This window comes from Saccharomyces kudriavzevii, assembly GCF_947243775.1.
Source record: "Saccharomyces kudriavzevii IFO 1802 strain IFO1802 genome assembly, chromosome: 16".
In the NCBI taxonomy this organism is placed as follows: Eukaryota; Fungi; Ascomycota; class Saccharomycetes; order Saccharomycetales; family Saccharomycetaceae; genus Saccharomyces; species Saccharomyces kudriavzevii.
This window is the reverse complement of record NC_079287.1, coordinates 548,698-570,776: the sequence shown is the minus strand read 5'-3', so window position 1 is coordinate 570,776 and position 22,079 is coordinate 548,698. Positions and strand designations below refer to the sequence as shown.

Below are 22,079 nucleotides of genomic sequence, written 5' to 3'. Positions count from 1 at the left end.
ACTAGAACGGCAACTTTCTCCTGTATACCTTGATCTCCACTAGCGTTAGAGTAGAGGGAAGTTGCGCGGAGTCAACTCTTTCAAATCTCGTACTTTGCATTCTGTGCATACGTGAGGAATAAGCAACACTTTTTCAAGAAAAAGACAAATTTCTTTTTTCTCTTTTTTTTTCATCCTCAAAGGAAAATCTTCCCTGCGAGATTTCTAGACGGTCTTCAGTTCCCGAAGCAAAAAATTCAAAGGGGAAAAAGAACCTTATTTGCCCACACGTTCTTATTAGTCTTCTTGGAAAACAAGAGGGCAAATGCCAATTGGAATTTTTGAAATTGAATAGCTTTTTGCGCCTCCCGTGTAAAAAAATAAACGTAGTTTGTCTCTTATTCGCCTGATGATAACTCAAACCAGTTTCTGCTTCTGTTTTCCTCCAATATGGGCTGAGCAACCACTTTGAAGCAACTTTATACTCAGCTTTTGATCATTTTGTGATTGGGTTTGAATGTGTTTGGTTGATTTGTCTGGAAATCCCGTTGAGCGACCCTACAGGCAGACTTTCTTTCCTGAAGAGGCGTAGGCAAGATCTATGTATCCCTCTCTCTGGATTTCATCTTATTCAACAGTAGTTGAGCGCCGCTATCATGACTTACTGCGGTGCCTATTATTAGCATAAAAGACGACCCACATAGCCTCAACTCTAAATAAAGCCGAAATAGGAATCTAATGTGTTCCATGTAAGCTAGGCCTGACAATCCTTCGTAGACAACCTTAATGATATAATGAAAAGATTATTTTCGTTATTGCCACGAAAGGCGTTACGCGAGCAATATACCGCAGCGAAAAGACCACGTACGTCCTCTTGCGTCGGAAATTTAAATGCTCATAAGCTTTTTTGCAACTTATATTTGTTTTCGTCTCCGTGAGAAACAACGCAGTCTGTTCCTCCGTGTAGCCGATACGATTCTTTTTTTCATTCCATTCACAGTTTTTCACTACAGGCTGTTACATATTCATTACTGTACGCATCTAGTTATACTTTCAGTCGTGCTACTATGAAGGGTCTAAGGTTTTGCAGCAAAACGATACGCTACATAATTTACTTTTCAGCTCTTGCCTGCCATGCATAGTTTCAATGCAATAGCTACTTAAAATGGGGAGGGCCTTTAAGTTTGGAAAAAACCAACTAGAAAATCTCCCAACATAAGGTGCAGTCGATTACTCATAAACGATACATGTGAAAATCAATTCAAATACATTGCGCGCGCTCCGTACCTAAAAATATATCTAGATTTTGCAGCAATCTTTGAAAAGAATCAGGTGATAAATGCGGTTTTTCGGGGTTAATGAACAAAATGACGGCGATCCTTTCTTCTAGCCCTCGGTACTCTCTCCTATAGGAAAAACCTTTCCGGGAACACTCAACTCAACCTTGAGCCACGAGTGGTTGCCGTTTACGGTGGGAAATAAGCTTTTCGGCGGGATACCAGTTTGTGAGCAGATCAAGACGATCTGTTTTTTTAACTTCCGGCCGAGTTTCTCCGTATTGTTCTGAACAAGAAACCTAAACAACAACAAAAAATAAGATAAAGAATGATGCATCTGGTTCCCGACTTATGTCCCTAAAGTTTCACAAGTAAGAAACTGTGCGAGCACGTCATTTGAAACTGCCTTAGAGATCTGCAAGTGGCCCCGACAGGGCGGTCTTGTGCCTTCTCCATTATTGTTGTATTCTGAGTGCCCTCTTTTTTTCCCTTCTTGCTATATATGCGACTACTGCACGTTGATGTTTCAACGTGTTTCCTTTGAATAACTTTCAGGATTTGACAAGTTAAAGTGCGGATAGATTACTTGCTTTTCATTTTTCTATGGCTTCACAATAAATCTTCAAATTTTAGTATACTTTTAATTCCGGACTTCTTCTTAGTTATAATACAAGTTTACCACCTAACCTCAAATAGCAGTAAACGCCATCAACGTAAATTACATGAATTTTTCCCTTTCAAGGCAAACTTCAGAAAAGCAAGTATCATATACAGACAATTCAAGATCTCCTAATAGCGGAATGTGTACGATCAATTATAAATCGAATCTTCCCCTGCAGGTGCGCACAGTTGATCAACTGAACTCTGGTAGTAACAACCAACTGTACGGTCGCAGTGGTTACAGAAACGAACAGGAATGCTATAATAGTACAAAAATAAATCTACCACCAATTTCGTCTCTCCTGCCTGATTTCGAGAATGGCTCACCCGCTAATGTCGATTCAAGGCTTCAGTTTCCTCCACAGCAAGTCTATCAAAGCATGAACGTAGTGCCTATTGTCAATGAAGTTTACACGCCAATTTCTATGAATGTAACACCTGATCAATATCCCATTTATTACGCTGATAGCCAGCAACCGATGCCACATAGCCAACCTGCTCATTTGACGTCCTCGGCTCCCCTGATGATGCCAGTCATGGTGCCAACCATTTATAAACCTTTGGGACCATACGACAAAGAACCAATGACGGTTACTTCAGAGCCCAACTTTGCTGCAATGTCAATAACTGGCCCTCCAAACACTACTATAAAGGTATGCCAGGATAGATCAAAATCAGTCCCCCCCAAATTTAGCATAATTTCAAGCCTACAGGAAAGCGATAATGGCAGAACAAAAAGCGAGCCTGGTTCATCATTGAGTTCTTCAGCAGCATTCTCGGACTGGAAAAATGGCAACCGAATATCATCCACGAAGCTAAGGAAGCAATGTCCCGTATGCGGCAAGATTTGCTCGAGACCTTCGACATTGAAGACACATTATCTGATACATACGGGGGATACCCCCTTCAAATGCACTTGGGAGGGATGTTCAAAATCTTTCAATGTAAAGAGCAATATGCTGAGACATTTAAAGAGCCATGAAAGGAAAAGAAACAAGGTCTTGAACACAACGTAGAAACATCAGCATCGAAAAGTTTAACCACAAAGGAAATTTCAGAACTTATATTCAAAGGTAAGCCGAAGACGTGTTCGATCTGTTAAAGAGTTTTTTTGAGAGTATAGATACAAGAAATGAAATTAATCAAGCGCGACCTTCCTCTTCTAAGTATTCTTATCATATTTATACGACCATAAAAATGCCACTGATTTTCCATAAAGGCATATAAAAACATTTTATATTTATGTTTTGCCTGAGCTAAGTATCATACGTACTCCTGTGTAAATATACAGAGAGATAAAAGGGACGGACAACTATGCAGTGGGCAAGGTGAGTTCTCAGAATGATTTTCATAAGATTCTGTCAGTAAGTGCAAGTGCTCACTTGACACTAGGCGTACATTGTGTTCAGTCACAGTTATCGAAAAAAAGAAACATTTTTTGTCAGGATGGGCCCTTTAGTGTTATTTCACCTCTTTTTCTATCCAGATAGTTTTTGCAGCTTGCGCTTGACGTGCGACTCGGCCAAAACGATCAAGACTGCCAATAAGACTGAAAGAATCTAAAAAAGCTAAGTGAAGTATACCAAGTCACTAATCCACAACTCAAAATACCCAATTTCCGAATCTCAATTGTTTGATTTTGCTGATATGTCGGAAGTACTGACTGTCATCGAGCAGCCAAGCTCAATAAAAAATTTTCTCAAGAAAGCCTCAAATGTTGCATTCCTAGCCGGTGGAGTAGCTGGCGCCGTTTCTCGAACAGTTGTCTCGCCTTTTGAAAGGGTTAAAATACTGCTCCAAGTCCAAAGCTCAACCAACTCGTATAATCATGGCATATTTAGTTCCATACGACAAGTATATTGTGAGGAGGGACCTAAAGGTTTATTTAGAGGAAATGGTTTGAATTGCATAAGGATCTTTCCTTACAGTGCAGTCCAATTTGTAGTTTATGAAGGCTGTAAAAAAAAGGTATTTCACGTAGATGCCTATGATGGACAGGAACAACTGACGAACTCCCAGAGACTTTTTAGTGGCGCCTTATGTGGTGGCTGCAGTGTCGTGGCTACTTATCCGTTGGATTTGATCAGAACAAGATTATCAATTCAAACAGCAAATTTGAGTGGTCTCAGCCGGTCAAAGGCGAAGAGCATATCAAAGCCTCCAGGCATTTGGAAATTACTAAGCGAAACTTACAGACTGGAAGGCGGTATCAAAGGACTATACAGAGGGGTATGGCCAACAAGTCTTGGGGTTGTCCCATATGTAGCATTAAACTTTGCAGTTTATGAACAATTAAGAGAAATAAGTATCAATAGCTCAGGTTTCGAACCCTCATGGAAAAGCAATCTGTATAAGTTAGCAATTGGCGCCGTAAGCGGAGGTGTTGCACAAACAATGACATATCCCTTTGATCTGTTGAGGAGACGATTCCAGGTTCTTGCAATGGGCGGAAATGAACTGGGATTTAAATATTCCAGTGTTTGGGATGCACTGGTGACAATTGGAAAAGCAGAAGGCTTCGGCGGTTACTACAAGGGTTTAAGTGCAAACCTCTTTAAAGTTGTTCCTTCCACTGCAATAAGTTGGCTAGTTTACGAAGTTGCATGTGACTCAATTAGATCTTGGTGAGCATAGCCGCCTTGAAGTTGTTGTAAGCGAGCAACGACACGGCGATGTAAAAGCATTATTACTGCAGAAGTAGGACATCCTGTATATAACATTAACATGTTTGTTTGATAGTTTTATATCGGTCTTATTGCGTGAACCAATCACATCCTACATAGCGTAGATTTTCCGTACTTTATGATGAACATGAAAACAGAAGTTTAAAGGCATCGCCATCCCCTCAAAAGCAACTGTAACTATTCCTGAGCAAGTGCACTCCAGCCCACTTCAAGACGTGTTCAACATTAGTTATTTACTGAACACCTTTAACCTTACTGAGGAGAAAAATATAGAAAATGAGACCAGCACAGTTACTGCTAAATACGGCTGTATGTTAAAGTTATTTTAGTTCTGTTCGCACCAACAAAATATCCTAGATTCGTTCTGAATTTACTCAATATTGAGATTTTGCTGAGACAGTAGGGTTATGTTGATTAGAAGTGCAAGCGACTAGCAATCGACTATCATACTAACAATACAATTAGAAAAAATCTTCTGGTGGTTATAAAATACCCGTTGAACTGACACCATTATTTCTTGCAGTTGGTGTGGCTTTATGTTCCGGGACCTATTTCACTTACAAGAAATTGAGAACTGATGAGACTTTGAGATTGACAGGCAACCCTGAATTGTCCAGTCTGGATGAAGTCCTGGCTAGAGATAAGGATTGAACGACAGCCAATTACTTGTTATATTAATTACCACATATTGATCATTCTCATAAATGTCGGGGGAAAAATCAACATATTATTAATTCTTCAAGGTCGTTTTAATACAACAAAAATAATGAGTACTATATAACTGTCATGAATACATGTATAAGTTTTACTTCTGATTGATAATTGACAACTGGGGGGGAAAAAAGAAAGCCCTGTAGGGGGATCGAACCCCTAACCTTATGATTAAGAGTCATACGCGCTACCGATTGCGCCAACAAGGCTTGTTTCTTAGTGTAAAATCATCTATTAACTTCTATAATGCCAGGATAATTTAAGTATTTTGTTCATCCGTGTAGCTGAAAAATTATCATATACGGGTGTTAGGAAGATGACGCAAACCATCAGACCAGTAAAAAAAGACTCAGACTGTCATCGAATTTAGTGGAAGGTGAAGCTAAAGGATTGATAATGCAATAGGATCAATGAATGATGCCGTATGAAAGAAAGATAGAAAATATTCACAATAATATGTAGAATTGTTGATTCCTTTCCGTGGATTCCTAAATCTATGAGGAGACCTTTTAGTATTCTATATACATAATGCTATTAACCTTGTCAAAAATGGGATCCCAACAATTGTCGCATATTTTTTCACTGTACAATAGTTCTTTTTTTTTTAAGGAAGTAATTCCTATGAAACTGTGCTTAGCCATCCAGATATTTGATTCACGCTCTATTTTCGAGTTTAAGCCCCCCTATCGCTTGCTTTGACACATGCACCGGACAAGAGAAATGCTACAAGAAACGCAACCCCATACTCATTTGGCTCCGAAGTTCAAGTCATCAGTGAACTGGATCCGTCGCAGGCTGGTGTAAATCATAGCATACTCAGAACGAAAATATTTTTGTATTTGATTTGCAAAGCTCCTCTCCAGTCATTCAAATCTCACTCTCATTTTCTTGCTTAGTTAGTATTCTATCCAAGCAAGTTGTGATCGTTAATGACGGGGAGTATTTATTGAGCTTGTTTTCTTTCCAAGTGTTTTTTTTTTTTCGCATGAAAAATTTTTCAAACGGATCTTAGACTCATCTCATCTCCTAATATAAAGCATTTACTTCTATTAAATCGTAATATTCGGGGAAATATTTCTGAGAATATTGAGAAATTACCGTAGAGCTACGTATTTGGTGAAATGAGCAAAGTGATTAAGCCACCTAGCCAAGCCAGAACGGCCGATTTCCGTACTCTAGAACGTGAATCTCGGTTCATCAACCCTCCCAAGGATAAATCAGCATTTCCACTATTGGAGGAAGCTGTCCAACCTCATATTGGATCTTTTAATGCATTAACTGAGGGGCCAGATGGAGGATTATTAAATTTAGGTGCTAAAGACATCGGTGAGAAAGTTATATTCGATGGGAAACCACTTAATTCTGAAGATGAAACCTCCAATAGCAGCTACCTCGGAAATAAGCTCTCCGTCAGTGTTGAACAAGTCTCCATTACAAAAGCTATGTCTAACGACGGTGTCTCTTCTGCAGTAGAGAGGAAAGTTTACCCAAGTGAGTCGAGACAGAGACTTACTTCTTATAGAGGTAAACTACTTTTAAAGTTGAAGTGGTCCATTAATAATGGCGAGGAAAATCTATTCGAAGTGAGAGATTGCGGTGGTCTACCAGTTATGTTACAAAGTAACAGATGCCACTTGAATAAGATGTCTCCATATGAATTGGTACAACATAAAGAAGAGTCCGATGAGATAGGTGGTTACTTTATTGTCAATGGTATCGAAAAGCTAATCAGAATGTTGATTGTTCAACGTAGGAACCATCCTATGGCTATTATTCGACCATCTTTTGCCAACAGAGGTGCGTCTTACTCTCATTATGGTATTCAAATTAGATCTGTAAGACAAGATCAAACTTCTCAAACTAATGTTCTACATTACCTGAATGATGGTCAAGTAACGTTTAGATTTTCTTGGAGAAAAAACGAATATTTAGTTCCTGCTGTTATGATCTTGAAAGCTTTATGTCACACTAGTGATAGAGAAATTTTTGATGGTATCATTGGTAATGATGTTAAGGATTCCTTTTTAACTGATCGTTTAGAATTACTACTACGTGGTTTTAAGAAGAGATATCCTCAATTGCAAAATCGTACACAAGTCTTGCAATATCTAGGGGACAAATTCCGCGTTGTCTTTCAAGCCTCCCCTGATCATTCTGACTTGGAAGTCGGACAAGAAGTCCTCGACCGTATTGTTTTGGTTCATCTGGGCAAGAGTGGCAACCAAGATAAATTTAGAATGCTGCTATTTATGATCAGAAAGCTGTATTCTTTGGTTGCAGGTGAATGTTCTCCAGATAACCCAGATGCTACGCAACATCAAGAAGTTCTATTGGGTGGTTTCTTATATGGTATGATTTTGAAAGAAAAGATTGATGAATATTTACAAAATATTATAGCTCAAGTCAGGATGGATATAAACCGTGGTATGGCTATCAATTTTAAAGATAAAAGATACATGTCAAAAGTTTTGATGAGAGTAAATGAAAATATTGGTTCCAAAATGCAATACTTTTTATCAACAGGTAACTTAGTGTCTCAATCTGGGTTAGATTTACAACAAGTCTCTGGTTATACCGTTGTTGCGGAAAAAATTAACTTCTACCGTTTTATTTCTCATTTTAGGATGGTTCATAGAGGGTCTTTTTTTGCACAGTTGAAGACTACCACGGTTAGAAAATTGCTACCGGAGTCATGGGGGTTCCTGTGTCCTGTTCATACACCGGATGGTTCTCCTTGTGGTCTGTTGAACCATTTTGCGCACAAGTGCCGCATATCCACTGAGCAATTAGACGTTTCAAAAATTCCTTCAATCTTATACTCGCTCGGAGTTGCCCCAGCATCCCATACATTTGCCGCTGGTCCTTCTTTGTGTTGTGTGCAAATTGATGGTAAAATCATTGGATGGATCTCTCATGAGCAAGGTAAGATAATCGCAGATACATTGAGATATTGGAAGGTTGAAGGCAAAACGCCTGGGTTGCCAGTTGATCTAGAAATTGGTTATGTTCCTCCATCTACTCGTGGCCAATATCCGGGCCTTTACTTATTCGGTGGTCACTCCAGAATGCTACGTCCTGTGCGTTACTTACCTTTAGATAAGGAAGACATTGTTGGTCCTTTCGAACAAGTTTACATGAACATCGCTGTCACACCTCAAGAAATTCAAAATAATGTTCATACGCACGTTGAATTTACGCCAACAAACATCCTCTCTATTTTGGCTAATTTGACACCTTTTTCGGACTTTAATCAATCTCCAAGGAATATGTACCAATGTCAAATGGGTAAGCAAACTATGGGTACTCCCGGTGTAGCTTTGTGCCATCGTTCTGACAACAAACTTTATAGGTTGCAAACTGGCCAAACGCCTATTGTGAAAGCTAACTTATATGATGACTATGGTATGGATAACTTTCCAAATGGTTTCAATGCTGTTGTTGCTGTCATTTCGTATACCGGTTACGATATGGATGATGCGATGATTATAAACAAATCTGCTGACGAAAGAGGTTTCGGTTATGGTACTATGTATAAGACTGAGAAAGTGGATTTGGCTCTCAACAGAAGTCGTGGTGATCCAATTACACAGCATTTTGGTTTCGGAAATGACGAATGGCCAAAAGAATGGCTCGAAAAACTAGATGAGGATGGTTTACCTTATATTGGCACCTATGTCGAAGAAGGTGATCCGATCTGTGCATACTTTGACGATACTTTGAATAAGACAAAAATCAAGACATACCATTCCTCTGAACCAGCATATATCGAAGAAGTGAACCTAATTGGTGACGAATCCAACAAGTTTCAAGAATTACAAACCGTTAGCATAAAATACCGTATCAGAAGAACACCTCAGATTGGTGATAAATTTTCTTCTAGACATGGTCAAAAGGGTGTTTGTTCTAGAAAATGGCCAACCATTGACATGCCTTTCAGTGAAACAGGGATTCAACCGGATATTATTATCAATCCGCATGCTTTCCCTTCGCGTATGACCATTGGTATGTTCGTCGAGTCTCTAGCAGGTAAGGCGGGTGCTTTGCACGGTATCGCACAAGATTCCACACCGTGGATATTCAACGAGGACGATACGCCCGCTGATTATTTTGGTGATCAACTGGCGAAGGCAGGCTACAATTACCATGGTAACGAACCGATGTATTCCGGTGCTACTGGTGAAGAACTAAGAGCAGATATTTATGTTGGTGTTGTTTACTATCAAAGATTACGTCATATGGTCGACGATAAGTTTCAAGTCCGTTCTACCGGTCCTGTCAACAGCTTGACTATGCAACCTGTCAAGGGTAGAAAGAGACATGGTGGTATTCGTGTCGGTGAAATGGAAAGAGATGCTTTGATTGGACACGGTACCTCATTTTTGTTACAAGACCGTTTACTGAATTCATCAGACTATACGCAAGCATCCGTGTGTCGTGAGTGTGGCTCTATCTTGACTACACAACAGAGTGTGCCAAGAATCGGTTCAATTTCGACAGTTTGCTGCCGTCGTTGTTCCATGAGATTTGAAGATGCAAAGAAGCTACTAACTAAATCAGAAGATGGAGAAAATATTTTCATTGACGACTCTCAAATTTGGGAAGATGGACAAGGCAATAAATTTGTCGGTGGCAATGAAACAACTACGGTAGCTATACCATTTGTATTGAAGTACTTGGATTCTGAATTATCGGCAATGGGTATAAGATTACGTTATAATGTTGAGCCCAAATAGAAGAAAACCCTTTTTTTAATTTGATGTGAAAACGATGATAAGGGTTTGGTCAATTGTATCATATAGAGGTTTTTTTTATGTAATTATTCATATAAAGCGCCCTGCAATAGAAGTATACGTATGAATAAATAAATTCATATTATGAGAAAATATTGAACTTATTAGTGGTGAGTTTTTATTAATGTTCCTATATCTTATATAAAAGGAAGTTATATGCATGAAGCCTAGAGGGTTTGGAAGCCAGCGGCAATATAATCAGTGACAGTCATCTCGAAGATAGTTTTGCCCTTAAGTTTAATATTTATTTTAGAAAATACGTTCATATCAGATTTCGTAAATCCTCTTGAAAATAGGCACTTCCCGGCTCTCTTGCTTTTCCTGCTGCAAGAAGTGCAGGCTTTGAAAAGAACTATTTTGTCAAGATGCTTTATGACTTCATAGGTATCCACCACATCGGGGAGTTTCTCGAAAAACCTTGTTCGAAACCGCTCAATGTCGTCTTGAGAAAGAATATAATGCAAATTTGAAGAAATGGAGGAGATTAGATTTCTATCTTGTAAATAGACTATGATTGTTGCATTGCATCTTATTTTCTTGGTCCTACAAGAATCACAACTTGGACCATCCCTTTGACGTTTTCTTTTCAACCTGTTAGTTGCTGTTGATGAAATAACCGCTGAATCGGTTGTTTCGCCCGAAGAAATGGTTTTATAATAATCTTTGTAATTCGTTGGGCAACCAAGTTTGGGAAGTTCTGTCTTCTCTGATTGTTTTTGCCAACTGTTATAATTATGTTCTAGATATTGAACCGAAGAACTTGGCACTGAGTTTTGATGTGCCTGAATGTTTAAATTCTTTGGTAGTAGCGTGCAATCAGGCAAACTGAATGGATGATATTTGACATTGGTTGAAATTTGTTCCTTTTGTAAAGAATCATCACTGGTATAACTACTGCTCAGAGCCGGCAGTAAAAGTGCAGGAAGTGATTCATCCTTGTTGGTAATTACATCACAAATTCGATTGCTTGGCTTCATATTTAACAATTGATCCAAACAAACCAATAGGTTGGCGAGCTTGATTTGCTCTCTTACTTAATAGAAGTTATTTAGCTGCACCTTCTTCTTAATGAACTACATGAAAGAGTAAAAAAATCTTCATTCCTAAAAGTATTGATTGGTTCTATGTATTATAGAATGACAACTACAGCCAGTCGAAGAAAAAAAAACTTCCAAATGTTTACGTTTAACAGAAAAAGAAATTTCTTTTGTCATACCTCCATTTAACCTTTACTGGTTGATAAACATCAAATGGACACTTCCACGAAAAGCTAAACTTTGTTTTCGTCTCCGCCTACATGACTCTACCCTCAGGAATGGACGTTTACACTGTTTTGTCGCAGGCCCTTCGTTTATCGGCTTGGCAGGTCTAGATTTTTCTCTCCAATAAATTGTCTCCAGACATGTAATGAAGATTAAAAATGAGAAATTTTTAAATTTTACGAAAGAATATGGAAGTAATTGTACGTCAGTCGTGAAAGCCCACTAAGACGTCCCCGTAGACTTTTACTTTTCACTATCAACGACCAAATTTACCCTACGGAAGTTTCTATTGAAGGGGAAATGAGATCTGAAACTTTTTTAGTTTTTTTCAATTCCTGATACGTAGATTTGAAGGTCTTGGCTTCTTCGCTTAGTTTGTAAATGGGCCAAATGGAGGTGTTATTGCTCGAAGGGCGAGGGAAAGATATGTTGCTTAACGTGAGTCGACATACTGGGGATGAATGGAGCTAAGATCAGAACGAATAAACCAGGACCTCCCCATGTAGATTGCAGAGAAGGCACACAAGTTTTTCAAACTTGCCTGCAGAAAAAGAAATTTTATTTAGTTTTTCTTTTCTTTTGCCTATTTCTTTCTTGATAAGTGAGGAGATAAGGTGTGAATCCCCGTAGTTTAAACTTAGATTTTTCATTAGGTGCACATTACCTCATGTATATGTTCGGACTTTCGGTTCCAGTTTATGTAATGAAACGAAAAATGGGGTGACATCATAATGGTGTAACGCTTTTATTGTTATGTCAACACAAGAAATTATGCAAGAAAAGAGTGATACCGTTTCACCCTGGCAAAATGCAAGTAACACTTTGAAGAATGTGCTGCCTGCTAAAATCTCGATTCGAACTTGTGTAATGATATTGTAAGTTGATGCTACCCTACACCATCAGAGTAGCGGAGCTGCGGTTCAGAAGAGGTGGAGGGGGAAAACAATCTAAATTACTATGCTTGCATGTGGGCGTTCTACGCGAAAGAAAAAGAAGGCGCAGTGCATTATTGGAAGGGCTTGAAAGGTAAAAAGTAGCTTGGATTATGAAAATGTATAAGCAATCATGATGCCGATGATATTATTAGGTGTATAAAAGTGTATATATATATATATATATATAAGAGGAAAAAACTACAGTTACAGAAAAGCAAAGGACAAAAAAGCAAGTTTATCATAATGAAGACATAAAGTTATCCAAATCTGCAAACCCTTGGTCGGTAAGTAGTTGGCTTGGTGGTGATGCTGTTTGAATACTACTCATCGGAGAGGTATCTGGAAGCTCATTCCTTGCAGAAGGTGTAGAAATAATTCCGTTTCCTTGGAATATAAAATTACTACTGGGCGAATTTTCTCTCATGGCGTCCGGTCTGTTAACACTTTTTAGCGGCGGGGAGAACATTTGATTCACATCTCCTGGTGTATTTTCCAGTTGTGAAAAATCCTGTATACTATTCAGCGCGTTTCTTTCTTCCTTCTTTGCTTGAACGTTTTTGTCTTGACGGTTTCCGGTTTTAGACATTCTCGGAGAGTTTATCGATTGAGGAACCGAATGGATGGAACTTTGTTCAGCCATATTTGAGGAATCCATCATCATATTTGCTATGGACGATGGCTGAGAGTTAAGGGAAGTTAAACTGAGTTGATCGTCAAGATTGCTTGCTACTGTATTGTTCAAAGCACTAGGAGATGCTGCTATGTTGGCGGATGACATGGGTGGGTACCTATGGTTTACATCAATGCTGGATGACCTAGGTTTTCGGGTGAAAGGCCTGTCAGTAATGTAATTTGATGATGGCGACCTTTCCGTTTCCCTTTCCTTCTCGGGAATATCCATAAAACTCGGCGTCAATGATAATACCTCGACTCCCTTCCCAATGTCATTATTGTTTGAAGTACCAAATGTATTTCTCAAATATTCGTTTGCAGGGTGATGAATGAATGATCTACTCCTGGCAGTTAACTGGTGACGAAATTGTGGATTCTTGGAATAGTGCTCTTGTTTACTAGAATTTTCTTGTGAACCAATTTTTTCTTGTAATAATAGGTTTGCACGAGAAAGTGTTGAAATTGATGACGAATCTGTAAACATGTCAAATAGACCATTGCCTTGATGCTCCTGTCTAGAAGGGTTGTTGTTAATAGTGCCATTATCACAATTTCTATTGTTGTCATAATTATAGTTATTACTATTACTGTGGTTGGTGTTATTATTATTATTATTACTATTATTATTACTATCATTATTATTATTATTATTATTATTGATACTATTGTCACTGTTATTAGTATTACTATAATTGTTATCATTAGCATTAATAATGTTATTACTGTTATTGTTGTCATTTATGTCAAGCTTACTTGAATCGGTTGCCGCCGTTGCAGTTGTACTAAAATTTCTCTCTATACTTTCATCGAAGGGCCAATCATAGATCGCAGAACTTTTATCAGTAACTTTTCCGACTCCATCAATATCGGAAGGAATATATTCTTCTAGTGGGACGCTAACTTCGCCCACCCGAGGATTTGCTATTATAGATATTCGTTTAGAGTGGCCCAAAAGGTCAAGGTTTACGGAGTTGTTTTTATCCATCGAAGCGAAACGCGAATCAGACTTCGCTGGTAAACTTACCGAACTGTCTTGCCAGTTATTATTTGATTTGGAATGCTGATGATTATTGTGACCTTGGTTGGGGTCCGTGACATTACCCGTGAGAAAATTAAAAGACATTGAGGATAATGGAGGGCTTTGTGGTATACTGAAGTTTTGATCTAACGATTGAGACGATTGTAACGATGAAATAGAAGCCAATGAAGGGACATGATGATAATCTTTCGATATTTTGCCCGCTCCCGGCTCACTGTCTAAAAATGTGCTTGTCAATATACTGGAAGTATCTGAAAGTCCTCCATGGCCGGATAGTATATTGCTATCAAGTGAAGTAGAAGACAACACTCTCTCAAACATTGGTTGCGAACGTGAAATGGACCTCCCTTTTTTCTGAGAATTTGATGGGGATTTCCTTAGGTGTCTTTTTTGAGCATGGTATTTGCAAATTTCCTCCATTCCGCAAGTACATTGTTTTCTTTGTTTTTCTTTGGCTTTGGCTCTGGCTTCTTCTTTAGCTTTCTGTGCTATTTTTTTCTTTTCTAATCGGCCACACGAACAAACGCCTTCAGGGTTTGCATTCTTGTTTTTTCGAAGCTGTTTGCAATAGTCACACGTGGTAGAAGGTCTACCTTTGGGTTTGATCATCATAAGTGGTTGATCCGTATGATTGCATGTTGTTACTCTATGGCCTCTTATGCATCTCTCACAGGCATATTTTATGCCATTTATCAAGACCATTTTTATTTTTTCAAGTTGTTTTTTATTTCTCTTTCCTTGTTCAAATATCTTTTAGAGTCACAACACAGAACTTTTTTTCTCCGTTATGGTTGATAATCAACGGGTCTTATCCGCTTAATTACGGTATTTGTTTAATATTACAGTTCCCTTTTTGCTGGAAAAAAGCTTTCCTGCCACGTTTTGCTTTGCCTTTTTATTATAGACAGAGAAAGACAACTGAAAGGACTTATAAATCTTGAGGTTTCTAGTTTTCAAACAAGTGCTGATGCTACTATCCCTTTTTTTCTTATAAAGCAGAAAAGCACGAACTGTATTACTAAGACTAATTAATGATAAATAAAAATGTGCGGTAAAACGATGTTAAGAATTCTGAAGCTTTCTCTTGTTTCTTTTCTCTTTTTTTCTTAATTTTTTTCTTTACTAAATTTTTTCTCCCTTTTCTTTTTCCTTCCCCAATTGTAAACTCTTGAAATCATGTCCAATAAAGGAAATAAAATTACCTCTTTTCCACAACCGTCACCACCAATTTGGCTCCCGACGGTCTGAAAGCGCTAAAAAAATAAAGGCTTGTTAAGCTCCATCCATTAAAGGGGAAAGAAAGGAGAAATGGAAAAAGAAAACTTGCTAATTTCTTGTCCGAGGATGGGAAGTATGAAAATGCGCAAGCCCGGAATCGAACCGGGGGCCCAACGATGGCAACGTTGGATTTTACCACTAAACCACTTGCGCTCGAAATGTTATGGGGGAATATCCCTAGCTGAGCTCCTCATCACAATGTTGGAGCTTTACTGTTCTACTTGTACGCAATTAATAAAGAGCAAAAGCAGAACTTTCTTGTACTGTACGAGAGAGACATATAAAATACACGCCGATTGGACATGTCAAATATGTTTCCTATAATAATGAACTAGGGAATTTATTGGCCAGTAAAATCTCGTTACAATTGTTGGGATCCCATTTTTGGTAAAGTTAATAAGATTATGTATATAGAAAATACTGATAGAATTGCTTGTCCCAACACTGGACTATTTTATATGCTGCATTTATTGTTGTTGAGATAAGTGTGGTTCTTATAACATGAAGTAAATGTGAAAACCCTGTGATAATTTTTGAGATTGTATTCGGCCAGTATTGTATCTATTTAACATTGTTAACCTTATAAAAAAATGGAATCCCAACAGTTGTTATAGAATTTTACTAGGGAATAAACTCTTAACCTGTTACACTACTAATCTATGAAAGATAGTTGATTATACTTCCAACAGTTGAGTCTTATCGTCATCTTTTACGTGATTGTCAGTCTCATTTAACAAAAGAGGGCCCACCTCGGCGGCAAAATCAATGCAAGATTGACTAAAATTACGCGTTCCACGCTATAAAGGAAATCGCAGGGTATAAAGTAGGAAGCATATCTGCATCCAAACTTCTCATGTATTTTTTTTTGATTTGTCTATCAGTTAAAAATACTCCAATTAAATAAAGCATTTGCTATATTTGTACAAGCGTCACATAATGGCACCTCTTTCGTTGAACTTCAGGGATGATAAGAAATACAAGGGCCTCACGACAGTATGGCTGCTTTCTACCCTAGGGAATTCTGTTGTAAGAGAAAATAATAGTTCTTATTCGAACAAAAGCAACTCTACCGGAAATATTTCAGCATCCACAGTTAAAAAAAGAGATATAGTAAATATTTCTATACCGAAGACATGCGATGAAATTCAAAATTTTGAGAATGATCTATCACTTAGATATATTTCTAACCTTCTGTATGGGGTAGCAATTTGCTACAACAAAAAAACTGAGTATGTGTTGAATGATTTGAATATCTTGCTTGTGCAATTACAAAAAAATGATGCATATACTTTCAAGACCAAAAGTAAGTCAAGGATAAATGCGTTGAATAATAACAATAGTATTATTGGGAACAAAAACAATAATTATACCTGGGAAGAATGCGTTTTTTTTGATGATGATCCCTTATATGATATTACGAAAGTTCCGGCATTGGACTTTCTTAATACCACTCTTCAAGATAACGTGTCTTTCATTGAGGAGGCTAAATCAATAAGGAGGCAAGATTATATAAACGAGCTGAGCAATTCTAATAGGTTCGAACTTCATAGCGATAGGGCTAATTCGGACGTGCAACGTAAGTTAGGACCTAACTTTAGAAATTCTTTTTCTTTGGATGAGATTCCTATTGATGTAGACTTTAACCTGGACTTGGAAGATATAGTGAGTCATCAGGGGACACCTCTAGGTTCTCATTCAAGTTCCCAGAAAGATAGCAACGATTTCAAGTTCAATTACGAAGATGACGAGTTAGTGTTAAATTTTGACAACGATAATGAAAACAACGGCAACGACGGCGAGGAAACGCCACATGAAAATGAAAGGCCGGCAGCCAATCTTAAGGACTACGAATTGGGTTTAGAAGAGCAGGAACTTGAAGAAGAAAATAATGACGGTCAAGGAAGAATACACAATAATATACAAGTGAAGCGTCGTACCGGGGAAGCTAGCCTATTGTCCAGAGTACAGTTCGATGCTAAAACAAGTCACCCTAACGAAATTCTGAAGTTCAATCATGGGAATTACAGTAACCTGATGGAAAAAAATAGAAAAAGAAAACCAAATGGTCAAATTTCCTATCATTCTAATGTAAACAGTTTGATGATGTCAAGTGGTGAGCCAGAATGTGTTTACATGAATTGGTTAAATATCTTCAACGACTTTTCCGATGTAAAGATTGGAGAATTGGATTCAAATCCCCAAGACTTTGGCACAATTGAGAGGGGAAGGAAAAGAGCACATTCTCTGGTGTCAACCCAAAGCTCGAACAGCATTAGAAGTAACGAGTATGGCAGGAAGAGTTTCCGAAACGGTAAAAACGATAATTACTCTTCCGATATGGAAAACGATAATTTGCTTTTAAACCTCGAGCAGATCAATGAAGACCTGGAAGACAGACACTACATTGAGGAAAACTCTCAAGATAATATCCTAGATTTCAATTTGAATTTACCTCCTTCAAGTTTTGGGAGAAGTCATACCAGAAACTCGACCAGGTCCAGTGGTTTCAATGAAGATATCGTTAGCGCCCTTAGAAGGAGAACCGGACCCTCTGAACAGAATTTCGTTGAAGAAAGCGATTCTAGCAACAAGTATTCTTCCGACGGCGCTCGGCAAAACTTACATCACGAGGAAACGAACTTTCAAGATGTCATTCTGGACTATCAAACGAGAAAATTTTATGATTACATCAAAGAAAGGTCAGTTGCCATCGGTAGAACAACACACTCAAATCCACCGTTCAAGAAAAAAGTTCTGCTTCTTGATATTATTCCAAGCCGCATGGGCGAAGCCCAAACTGGATCTGACTTTGATAATTCAGAGAAAGGGGTGAGCAGACAAATAGCGGCCAGCGCTTTCTTATCCTTACTGAACTTGGCCACGAAGGGAATGGTAAAACTGAATGAGTATCCCGCTGCAAATGCGGCTGATGAAGGGACTAAGTTGAGGAGAGAAGATGAGATCGTCATCTACACCTGAGTCTTTGTTTACTTCTTCCTTAAAAGCTGAACTGGTTACCAACCGATGTCATCTAAGTTAATGATCATGATCCGAGCCCCGGACCGAAGATACATGCGGGGCACAAAACAATGCGTATTGGAGAAAAAAATACATGTTCTTTATAATTAGGTGCACAGTAACATCAATCATCATGCTAACAATGTCACACATACAATATATAATATATGAATAATATAGGCTTGGGAAACTTTTCTTCATTTCTTATCTTCTGTAGTGATTGTTTCGGGGCACACGAGAAATAGCACAACTCTTGAAGAAAAATAAGGGCGGCAGTTTCTATTTCAACTTTTCTAGTGTAGCGCCGATGCTTTTGATGATCAAAAACAAAGTGTTCGATAGAACAACTTCGAAGATACTGGAAAAGCTGGCTCTCTTCCCAGACAAATCATTGCGAAGACATTTCAGCAAGGCAAGGAGTGCCGAAGATTTTATCTCGTCAGAATCGACCAAAGTAGACGAATGGTGGGCTTCAAGCAGGTTTGAAAATGTAAGTCGTCCCTATTCAGCCACTGATGTCGTAAAGCATCGAGGCAGTATGCCTGCGAAAACTTCAGTCTACCCTTCGTCTTACCAAGCTCGAAAGCTATTCAACTTATTGGAAGAAAACTTCAAGAGTGGTACCCCACTCCATACGTTGGGCGTCATTGATCCTGTACAAATGAGCCAGTTAGCTCGTTGTGAAGGTATCAAAGTTGCATACATATCCGGTTGGGCTTGTTCCTCTACATTGGTTGGATCTACAAACGAAGTATCACCAGATTTTGGGGATTATCCATATGACACGGTGCCAAATCAAGTAGAAAGAATTTTCAAGGCACAACAAATGCACGATCGGAAGGCCTTCCTAGAGGCTTCCATCAGGGGTTCTACTCCAGTTGATTATTTACAGCCAATCATTGCAGACGCGGATATGGGCCATGGTGGCCCAACTACTGTAATGAAAGTCGCTAAGTTGTTCGCAGAGAAGGGAGCCGCTGGTATCCACCTTGAAGACCAAATGGTAGGAGGTAAACGTTGTGGTCATCTTAGCGGGGCTGTTTTGGTGCCCACAGCAACACATCTTATGAGATTAATTTCTACCAGATTTCAGTGGGATATTATGGGAACAGAAAACTTACTTATTGCAAGAACAGACTCTTGTAATGGCAATTTGTTGAGTTCAAGCAGTGACCCAAGAGATCATGAATTTATCAAAGGTATCATAAGGGAAAACGTAGTGCCTTGGAGTGAAAAGCTGATCGAAATGGAAGATAAAAAGGTTTCTACTTCTACGATTTCCGATATGGAACAAGAATGGTACCAGGAAAATGAGTTGTTCACATTTGAAGAGGCCATAGCAAAACAATGTACAGCAGGCGAATTCAAGAAATACAACGAAAAGAAGGATGACCTTATGACAAACAAACTGGGAAGATCGTATTTAAGTCTAAGGGAAATGAAACTTTTGGCCCAGGAAATCGCACCATCCAAAAAAGTCACATTCGACTGGGATGCTCCAAGAACTAAAGAAGGTTATTACATGTTTAAGGGTTGTATTGAAGCAGCTATCAGAAGATCGTTAGTATTTGCGCCATATTCTGATATGATTTGGCTGGAAACGAAAACCCCTGACCTAGAGCAAGCACGTTCGTTTTCAAGCGAGATCCACAAGTATTTCCCGGCTACCAAATTAGTATACAACTTATCTCCAAGTTTTAACTGGAGCGCCCACGGATTCGATGATAAAGCGTTAAAGTCCTTCATATGGGACTTAGCAAAAGAAGGCTTCACGTTGCAATTAGTTTCCCTTGCAGGTCTGCATTCAGACGGGGTATCGTTCTGGGAGTTAGCCAGTAGCTTCCAAACTGACGGGATGAAAGCATATGTCGAAAAGGTGCAAAGGCGGGAAAAGAAAAGTAACTGCGATATCTTGACACACCAACTTTGGTCCGGGGCAGAATACGTAGATTCTCTAATGAAAGTCGTCCAAAACGGTGCTTCATCTCAGACTTTAAGCACATCCGGTGAGAGCTTTACCGAAACGCAGTTCTAAATAAGAGTGCAAAGTCTGCCAACATTTGGTAATACATTTACAAACCCTCTTTTTATTATTTTATGATCATAATTACTATATAATAACTAGCACGTTTTGTTGTTTATGGGCAAGCTATTCCTGTAGAGCCATTTTCACCTGCATTTCGGTGCTGCGTGGAATGTTCTTAGCGAAGTGTCGTGTCACCCCCCGCGTTTGTTTCAAGTTACGTATCATATAGCGTAGAACGTTTTAGGAGAAAATCGGCTTGGGCAGAAAACCTGCGTGTACTTTTCTCGTGGTCCTCTGAGTGAGAAAATAAAAATAGACTACATCAGGGAATTCAGGTACGTCGAGAAAAATTACGTAAAGCATCAGAGACAAATAAAAAAAAAGGGAAAAGATAAAACAAAAGTATAAAACGGTATCGGACATTCTTTCTTTCTCACAAACGCTGCCACGGCATTTAATATGGATACTATTTGATAGACACGAGCCTACACTGTTGAGTCATCCACTTGTTTGACAGTTGCTATAAATTCAGATTCACCACTGAATATTAGGATTGCACTACTGAAGAAAAGGAAAATAAAAAGAAAGAAAGAAAAATAGCAAAGGCAGATGCATTTCAAGCCTTTTGGACTGCATGACTACACTCTCAAAAACTTGATGTATGAAAACAATTGCTGCAAATTTTATGACGCCGTTGATGAGAATAACACTTCATATGTTTTGAAATATATTCCTTCAGATCTGAATTCGGATGAGGATACTCTTCCATATATAGATTACTTCCAGGTTAAGGGGGGGGTTTTCTTGGTATATGCTTCGAACAACTTTGCTAAGGAAGGCTCAGATTACTTTACCTATGGTAGTGGTAGTAGTGAAGACGTCAGTCTCCCACACGCCGTAGGAAGAACGGTAAAAAATCTGCAGTTTCTCGAAACAGGACATCCAAAGTATAAAAATTTGGGAACAAAAGAGCAAAAGATAAGGAGTAGGACCTCAAAGAAAAGTGCAGTCACCAACAATTCATCGGGTGAAAAAACACCGAATCCGAACCCACAAAGTTATAAGGAACTGAGGCGAGAGGCATATGTGGGAAAATTTCATGTCAAAAGTAACAATGAGGGCTCCTCGAAAATACGATGCGAATTTTCATGTCCCATTATTGAAACAAACCGGTCGCCTGGGTTACCGTCTATCTTATCAAGAGAAAAGATCACATATCCGAGTAATGTTCAAGAAAAACATATCAGCATCGTGGATCCCTCCCTACAAATATATCATTCTTCCCATAAAAAAATTGTCAAAACACCTGTTCCTAGGAACAGCTTTTCTCCAGCCGAAAGATACCCTCTCAAAGGACAAAATCTCAAATGTTATTCGCCGGGATCCCTAGTTCGTGGAAGTCCCGAGTGTAATTTCAAGAGCAACATCGAGCTGAGGTTACTAGAAAGTTCGATGTTGCAAAGGAGGCATTCAACACAAAATATTTGAACAATATCTTGACTTATATCTGTTGTTTCTTAGATGTCCTGCCACGGATTCGTTCGTATTCTGATTAGGGTTTTGGTTGTTTGTCTTATCTTATTTGATTTCTTTGATTCTATTGATTGGGCTAGGTTGTTCTTTTTTTATCCATTAGTTACTTCCTTGTCCATTAAGGTGTATATATGTATATATGGTTATTTGGATTCTGGATATACAGCATTAGATTGGTCTATGTTAAGCTACTTGATGTACTTCATGCCCTGGAT

At 38.6% G+C, this 22,079-nt stretch overlaps 9 protein-coding genes and 2 non-coding genes across 11 annotated transcripts; 7 read left to right on the top strand and 4 right to left on the bottom strand.

The window, feature by feature from the left end:
• Positions 1-1,978: 1,978 nt before the first annotated feature.
• CMR3 (Cmr3p) lies at positions 1,979-2,932 on the top strand (the record flags this gene model as incomplete). Its single annotated transcript, XM_056231868.1, has 1 exon — positions 1,979-2,932. The coding sequence occupies one exon, from the start codon at positions 1,979-1,981 to the stop codon at positions 2,930-2,932; it is 954 nt and encodes a 317-aa protein (XP_056085644.1).
• Positions 2,933-3,563: 631 nt separating this feature from the next.
• MRX21 (Mrx21p) lies at positions 3,564-4,544 on the top strand (the record flags this gene model as incomplete). The annotated part of the gene is made up of 1 exon (XM_056231867.1): positions 3,564-4,544. One exon carries the CDS (start codon positions 3,564-3,566, stop codon positions 4,542-4,544), a length of 981 nt encoding a protein of 326 aa, XP_056085643.1.
• Positions 4,545-4,876: 332 nt separating this feature from the next.
• On the top strand, positions 4,877-5,251 carry MRA1 (Mra1p; the record flags this gene model as incomplete). The annotated part of the gene is made up of 2 exons (XM_056231866.1): positions 4,877-4,909; positions 5,066-5,251. 2 exons carry the CDS (start codon positions 4,877-4,879, stop codon positions 5,249-5,251), a joined length of 219 nt encoding a protein of 72 aa, XP_056085642.1.
• A 196-nt stretch (positions 5,252-5,447) lies between these two features.
• Skdi_16.trna7K lies at positions 5,448-5,520 on the bottom strand. Its single transcript has one exon. It is a non-coding gene; the product is annotated as a tRNA-Lys (tRNA).
• Positions 5,521-6,432: 912 nt separating this feature from the next.
• On the top strand, positions 6,433-10,044 carry RPA135 (DNA-directed RNA polymerase I core subunit RPA135; the record flags this gene model as incomplete). The annotated part of the gene is made up of 1 exon (XM_056231865.1): positions 6,433-10,044. The coding sequence occupies one exon, from the start codon at positions 6,433-6,435 to the stop codon at positions 10,042-10,044; it is 3,612 nt and encodes a 1,203-aa protein (XP_056085641.1).
• Positions 10,045-10,268: 224 nt separating this feature from the next.
• Positions 10,269-11,078, bottom strand: SUT2 (Sut2p; the record flags this gene model as incomplete). Its single annotated transcript, XM_056231864.1, has 1 exon — positions 10,269-11,078. One exon carries the CDS (start codon positions 11,076-11,078, stop codon positions 10,269-10,271), a length of 810 nt encoding a protein of 269 aa, XP_056085640.1.
• A 1,458-nt stretch (positions 11,079-12,536) lies between these two features.
• HAA1 (Haa1p) lies at positions 12,537-14,711 on the bottom strand (the record flags this gene model as incomplete). Its single annotated transcript, XM_056231863.1, has 1 exon — positions 12,537-14,711. One exon carries the CDS (start codon positions 14,709-14,711, stop codon positions 12,537-12,539), a length of 2,175 nt encoding a protein of 724 aa, XP_056085639.1.
• Positions 14,712-15,369: 658 nt separating this feature from the next.
• Skdi_16.trna6G lies at positions 15,370-15,440 on the bottom strand. The gene has a single exon. It is a non-coding gene; the product is annotated as a tRNA-Gly (tRNA).
• Positions 15,441-16,223: 783 nt separating this feature from the next.
• Positions 16,224-18,266, top strand: REC8 (Rec8p; the record flags this gene model as incomplete). The annotated part of the gene is made up of 1 exon (XM_056231862.1): positions 16,224-18,266. One exon carries the CDS (start codon positions 16,224-16,226, stop codon positions 18,264-18,266), a length of 2,043 nt encoding a protein of 680 aa, XP_056085638.1.
• Positions 18,267-18,612: 346 nt separating this feature from the next.
• On the top strand, positions 18,613-20,340 carry ICL2 (methylisocitrate lyase ICL2; the record flags this gene model as incomplete). Its single annotated transcript, XM_056231861.1, has 1 exon — positions 18,613-20,340. One exon carries the CDS (start codon positions 18,613-18,615, stop codon positions 20,338-20,340), a length of 1,728 nt encoding a protein of 575 aa, XP_056085637.1.
• Positions 20,341-20,940: 600 nt separating this feature from the next.
• HAL1 (Hal1p) lies at positions 20,941-21,819 on the top strand (the record flags this gene model as incomplete). Its single annotated transcript, XM_056231860.1, has 1 exon — positions 20,941-21,819. The coding sequence occupies one exon, from the start codon at positions 20,941-20,943 to the stop codon at positions 21,817-21,819; it is 879 nt and encodes a 292-aa protein (XP_056085636.1).
• Positions 21,820-22,079: the final 260 nt, after the last annotated feature.